This window comes from Miscanthus floridulus, chromosome 12 (genome assembly GCF_019320115.1).
Source record: "Miscanthus floridulus cultivar M001 chromosome 12, ASM1932011v1, whole genome shotgun sequence".
NCBI lineage: Eukaryota > Viridiplantae > Streptophyta > Magnoliopsida > Poales > Poaceae > Miscanthus > Miscanthus floridulus.
The window spans coordinates 75,300,560-75,307,429 of NC_089591.1; the positions used below are offsets into that span (position 1 = coordinate 75,300,560).

The following is a 6,870-nucleotide window of genomic DNA, read 5'->3' on the forward strand; positions in this document are numbered from 1 at the left end:
TGAACTGAGATAGCATTTTGTTCTTTTTTTGCAGAGAAGAGCCGTCGTAGCCGAGCTGGAGTATCTCGGCGACCCCGATCATCTTCCTCGCCGTTGCGGGTCTGCCTACACCGCGTCGCCTCGCCACTGCACCGATCCGCCATGGCCCCGCTAGCCTGACTCCACTGCCACCCTAGGTATAACCCCTTTTTCCGTATCATTCGTAGATCGCGTAACCTAGTTAGGCGTCTCCCGTTCGAAAGAGATACGGTTGGAGGTATGCAGATCTTTGCATATCTACGACCGTATCTGTTTTAGATTGTCCACATTTTTTGGACAGCCCGCGGATGCGTAGATGGGTTAGTTTTCATGGTCTGTTCCGATCTGAGATAGAGTTTCGGCATCACCTCCCTGTTGTTCTCTAGATACACACTCTCCCTAGCAAGACGTGTATCCGAAGAACAGCGGGGAGGTGCTGCTGAAATTCTATCTCGGATAGGAGTAGACCATGGAGACTAACCTCATCTACGCATCCGCGGGTGGGATTAGGACCTATCCTCACCTATTAGACAGTAGGAACACCATGTAGATGCAATTGATGGTTACTTTGCTCGGTGGTATATATGTTAGAGGATGGATAACCGTCAGTGGATGTACATGGGCCGGAGAAGTCAGAGTGATTACACCAATGAATGGATGAACAAGACCAATGCTTTCTTGAACCGTGTATTTGGCAAGGCAGCTAAATCCCCGAGTCTAGTTTTATGTCCCTACAACAAATGTGCAAACAGGAAAAGGGTAAATAAGGACAACATGGGTAAATATCTTTTGAAGAATGGATTTACGTTGGACTATACCCGGTGGGTCCACCATGGTAAAGCCCATCGTATGAGAGAGGAGGTGGTGAGACCATGTGTCGAGGCTTATGATGCTGATGTTGGGGTAGCAGACATGTTAGATGACGCTCACCAAGCATAGTTTGCTGAAGGGCGTGAGGAGGAGATGGAGGCAGCCGCACAAGCGTTCTACGACATGATGGACTCGGCACAGAAACCCCTTCATGATTGGACAACGGTTTCTCAACTGGATGCCATTGGACGCATAATGGGGTTGAAGTCTGAGTAAAACCTGAGTCGAGAAGGCTTCGATAAGATGTTGGCCGTGATTGGCACCCTACTTCCAGCGGGCCACGTTCTGCCAAAGAGCTTGTACGAGTCACAGAAACTCCTTCGTGCACTTAAGATGTCGTATGAGCAGATACATGCTTGTCCGAATGGCTACGTCCTATTTAGGAAAGAACACAAGGATGCAAAGTACTGTCCAAAGTGTAAATCCTCTAGGTACCTGGAGGTAGACTCTGGTGATGGCCAGAAGAGGCAGCTTACGATCCCCGTGAAAATCCTACGGCACCTTCCGTTCCTACCAAGGATCCAACGGCTATACATGACCGAGGAATCCGTGAAACAGATGACATGGCACAAAAAGGGCAAATGATACAATGTTGGCAAGATGGTACATCCATCCAATGGTGAAGCATGGACCCGCTTTGACGACAAACATCGTGAGAAAGCCGATGAGGCTTGTAATGTACATGTTGCGCTGGCAACAGATGGGTTCAATCCATATGGACTGATGTCGGCCCCATACACTTGTTGGCTCATGTTTGTTATCCGCCTCAATCTTCCCCCTGGCATCTCCTTTCAACGACAGAACGTATTCTTGTCGTTGATTATTCCTAGACACCCGGGGAGTAATATGGGAGTGTTCATGGAGCCTGTGATCGATGAATTGGTCTGTGCTTGGGAGGAAGGGGTATGGACATATGACCGAGCTATAAAGACAAGCTTCAAAATGCACATTTGGTACCACTACTCCCTGCATGACTTCCTGGCGTATGGGTTATTCTGCGCCTAGTGTGTTCATGGAAAGTTCCCATGCCCAATATGCAAGGAAGGTCTGAGGTTTATTTGATTGCAGAAGGGTGGCAAGTATTCGTCATTCAACAAACATCGTCAATTCCTCCCTCTTGACCATCCATTTAGACAAGACATCAAGAACTTTATGAAAGGTGTCATTGTGTCAGACCCTGCACCGCGGATGATGACTGGTGCCAAGGTTCATGCTCAGATAGATGCTCTTGTGGCCAATCAAGAAGGTGGTTTTGTGGGATATGGTGAGCAACATATGTGGACTCATAAGTCAGGCTTGATAAGGCTCCCCTATTTTGATGACCTTCTTCTGCCACATAACATTGATGTAATGCACACTGAAAAGAATGTCACCGAGGCACTTTGGGCAACACTCATGGACACTGAAAAGTCTAAGGACAACCCTAAGGCTAGAGTGGACCTGGCAACGTTATGCGATAGACCAAATCAAGAGATGCAGCCTCCTAGAGGCGGCAAGAATTGGAGAAGGCCTCAGGCCAATTTCATCTTGCCCAGCAAACAAAGGAGGGAAGTACTTGAATGGATCCAGACGCTAATGTTCCCTGATGGGTATGTAGCAAATCTGAAGAGAGGAGTGAACTTATCTACTCTACGAGTCAACGGGATGAAGAGTCATGACTACCACATATGGATTGAGCGGCTTCTTTCGGCGATGGTTCGAGGCTATGTCCCTGAGCATGTTTGGCTAGTGCTGGCAGAGTTAAGCTATTTCTTGCGCCAGCTTTGTGCCAAGGAGCTATAAGTTGGAGAAGATCTTTCCACCCAGCTTCTTCTCGTCGATGTAGCATTTGATTGTGCACCTCCCGTATGAGGCACAAATGGGGGGGGCCCATGTAGGCCCATTGGTGCTATCCAATCGTGAGATGTCTAAAGACTCTTCACAAAAAATATAGAAATAAAGCCAAAATTGAGGCTTCCATTGCAGAGGCATATATTTTGGAGGAGGTGTCAAGCTTCATAGAAAAATACTACACTGAGAACCTTCCTAGCGTGCATAATCTACCCCCTCGTTACAATGCTGGCGAAAATAAATCGAACCTCAGCCTTTTCCAAGGACAACTCGAAAGCGCAAGTGCATCGACCACTAAGCGCTTGAGTATTGAAGAGTGGCATAGTATCATGCTATATGTGTTGACCAACCTTGTCGAGGTGTAGCCGTATGTGAGGTAAGTTCTCAACGAACTTGTTTCAGTATGCCGTCACTATTCTACATCCAACTCCCTTGTTTCTTGTTGGTACATGGAATTTCTTCGTGAATCCTGGCACCAATCAAGGGATCCTACCCCATAGGAAAATGATACCCTTCTTTCACAGGGTGCGGGACCAGGGAGGCCCGGTTTCATTTCTTGGTTCAAAAATATGGTACCGTCCAATTTAGCTCGTACTTAGTTCAACATTCTAAGTTGCTTGTATGTTCGAATAATATAACGATCTATCCTGCTTGAGCTTGCTGGCCCAAACCGATGCGTCTATAAGTGATGAGTTGAGACAGGTTGCAAACGGCTGTGCCTTAAGGGTCAGGTCATTTACCAGTTATGACGTGAATGGATATCGCTTTCACATAGCAAGCTACGACAAGAGTCGGCCTAATCAAAAAACCACAAATAGTGGAGTTTTTACGCCCGGTATTGATGGCCTCGACTATTATGGAAGAATTGAAGAAATATACGAACTTTCATTTTATGGTGCCAAACCTTTTAATCATGTCATATTCAAATGCCATTGGTTTGATCCTCGAGTAACGAGACGGACCCCTAATCTTGGGCTAGTCGAAATTCGATAGGATTCCGTCTATCCAGGAGACGATGTCTATATTGTGGCTCAACAGGCCACATAGGTTTATTATACGTCATACGCGTGCCAAACCAAAGGGCATCTTAAGGGTTGGGATATCGTGCATAAGGTCTCGCCACACGGTAAACTACCTGTCCCAAATGATGAAGATTACAACTTCAACCCACACACATATGACGGAGAGTTCTTTCAAGAAGAGGGGCTAGAAGGGAGGTTTGAGATAGACTTAACCGAAGCCATCGGAATGGAACTAGACAATGAAAGGGTTGATGACGAGGACGCTGGAGATGAGGTGCAAAATGTGAAGGACTTCGAAATGCTTGAGCGATTACGTTTAGGCAATGATAATGAAGACAACATTCCTCCTTCGGATAGTGTTGATTATTTGGGCAATGACAATGTTGATAGTGATGACGAGACCTATGATCCAGCTAATCCCAATTATGAAGATTATTTCTAATACATGTAATACTATGTTTTTGTAATTATGTTTTGTTTATTTTGTATCTATTTCTATTTCTAATTACGTCTTGTTTATTCTTTTTAATTGCAGGTGATTGAACAAAGATGGCGGGCCAAAGCGACCGTCACAGGGACGTGTCCTCACCTTACCAAACACCACGCATTGCAGATGCCGCTGTAGGTGAGGGGCCGTCGAACAGGAGGAGGAGGAGGAGGAGCGGCCGCAAGAGGTAGCCGCCGCTGCCTCCTACCACACAGCGTGAGGAGGACGAGGAGGAGGAGAGGCCCAGGGACGACGATGAGCTAGTTCGGCAGATAGACGAGGAGGAGGGGGCGCACGAGGGAGAGGGGACGCACGAGGAGGATGGTACGGGTTCCGCTTCCTCTAGTTCGTCTAACGTCTACTTGCGAGGTCCGACGAGCCTCCCTCCGGTTCCGCTTCCTCACCAACGCCCAATGATTCACCCCGAAGGGCAAAAGTAAGTAACTTTAGATTTAATCACCACCACTTCATATGATATGTTGAAAATCGATAGAGAAACTAATAATTTTTCTTAATCACTTGTGCAGGAACTGGACGATTGTGTCGGGTGGTGGTCACGGACGCCTGGTCAATGGTGTCCTGGGTCTTCTATGTAGGCAACACTAGCCTGGCTTGGTTGACTACGCCAGTAGGAGGGAGCCGGCCTGGACGTTTGACCACTACGCCGCCGCCCCCGATGTGGGTTACCCCAATAAGGCGGAGCGGGTGAAGGCAGAGTTTTGGGTAGGTCTCCCTCGCACTACACTGCTCAATACATCGCATTTATTTGACTTTTCTTGAAATAATGAATGGATACATCACGTCTGTATGTAGACTTATTTTAGATGCAAGGAGGGATCTGAGGCCAGGGCAGATTTGGTGGCTACCAAAGCCTGTAAAAAACTCGTCACCGACATGCATCACGAGACGCGCATCTAGGCCATCATAACCTACTACGGGTCGAAACTTGGAGAGAAGGTCAGCAAAGAAGAAGCAAGACAGATGACGCTGACCCGGGACCAGTACCTTGAGGTAGATAAAGAACATTAATATTGATTCGTTTGGAGATTAAGTTGGTTTAATTTGATCTTTTTATATGTCAAATACTTGATGATGTGTAGATGTGTCCCTAGTGGTGCTCCTCGTATCCCGAGTACTGGGCGATGATCATGGACAAGTGGTTCACGCCCGGGTGGGCCAAGACGCACGATGTTGCCCGAGAGCGGCATTTGCAGATGCAAGGTCCAGCACACCATCAAGGCAACCTCAACCTCGCCAGATACAAACAATTATGGGTACGTGAATTCATTTATCTATTCTGACGCTCAATTATGCCTGATTTCTAATCATCTTGTTGTCTTTCTCGCAGTCAGAGGCACATGGTGGCCAGCAATGCTCCGACTTCTAGGCATGGTGTATGTCCCACAAGGGCAAGGCGACGTCTAGCGTCTCCTACAACCCGGAGGACCCGCCCAAAGCGTACACCAACCCGAGCATCCACACCCGCATTAGTGAGTACACGTCGGCGGCAAGGTCAGTCCATGGGCCAGAGTATGACCTGATCACTGAGGACTTTGATGCAGAGATCGTCATGAGGGTGGGTGGAGGCAAAAAGCATGGGCGGTACTGGCTTGGTGACGGCGTCATCGACTCGACCTCTACTCCCTCTCTCTCCCAGATCCGAGCACGGAGCACGAGCGCAAGCCCGGCCATACGGCCACGGCCAAGTGCTTCACAGCAACGGGTCGATGCACTCGAGGTTATTCCTGTTTTACTCGTCGTACATTGATCTTTACACACCTTAATTAGCTTTGCATTACTGAAACATTGGAGTGAAATATTGTAGGCCCGGCTGGAAGAAGAAGCAAGGCAACGTCAGGACCTGGCGGCCCAGCTGCAGTTCGAGCGGGCCGCGCGAGAGGCCTAGGCGTAGAGGATGGCGGAAATGATGCAGTTCATGCAGACTCTTGGGCAACATACGGGTCTAGCTATGCCACCTGGGCTGTTCGCTCCACCTCTGACTCCTGCAGCTGCAGCTACTCCTGTGAGTTTTCGCTTGTGCTTTGCTTGAATGACCTAGATTAGCTATCCAAGTAATCTTGTCTAACGCATGCAATCTCTTCTCCTTTGTGCAGCCTCAGTCGGAGGGTTCAAATAATCTAGCTCATGCGCCTCCGACTGATCCAGCTTTTCCTTCACCAGGCACTCAGTTTCCACCTTGGTGATGAGTAGCATTAGTTGTATTTGTATTTGTTGTTCACTTGGTGATGGATTTCTGATATACTTGTCATGCACTAGTGGTATATTTGGATAACTGTGATATATGTGATAGATGTTTGGATTGATGTATGTGATATATGTGATATATTGTGATGAATGTGATATATGCGATGGATGTGATAAATATGTGATGTATGTTTGGATGGATGTGAGATATATGTGATAATTTGTGTTTGTCGTGATGGAATGTAAAAAATTAATAAAAAAACTGGTTTTGGTCAGTTTGCCGAGTGCAATGGTCACTGCACTCGGCAAAGCTGGAAAAAGAGGCGCAACCCGTTTCCCAGCTTTGGCACTCAGCAAAGAATTGTTTTAAAAAAAATAAAAAACTTTGCCGGGAGCCACCCGTCCGGCGCTCGGCAAAGAAATTTTTTAAAAAAAATA

General features: G+C 47.4%; 1 protein-coding gene across 1 annotated transcript; it reads left to right on the top strand.

Annotated features, from left to right (window-relative positions):
* Positions 1–612: 612 nt before the first annotated feature.
* On the top strand, positions 613–6,133 carry LOC136496505 (uncharacterized). Its single transcript, XM_066492200.1, has 3 exons — positions 613–953; positions 5,863–5,965; positions 6,053–6,133. The coding sequence occupies exons 1-3, from the start codon at positions 613–615 to the stop codon at positions 6,131–6,133; spliced, it is 525 nt and encodes a 174-aa protein (XP_066348297.1).
* The last annotated feature ends 737 nt before the right edge of the window (positions 6,134–6,870 follow it).

What these genes read in the sequence shown, in the direction of transcription:
- LOC136496505 (XM_066492200.1), top strand. Translation starts at nt 613, where the DNA reads ATGGATAACCGTCAGTGGATGTACATGGGCCGGAGAAGTCAGAGTGAT. An exon ending in TTAGATGACGCTCACCAAGC is followed by an intron (nt 954 to 5,862) that starts ATAGTTTGCTGA and finishes CATCGACTCGAC; the next exon opens with CTCTACTCCCTCTCTCTCCC. An exon ending in AACGGGTCGATGCACTCGAG is followed by an intron (nt 5,966 to 6,052) that starts GTTATTCCTGTT and finishes GAAATATTGTAG; the next exon opens with GCCCGGCTGGAAGAAGAAGC.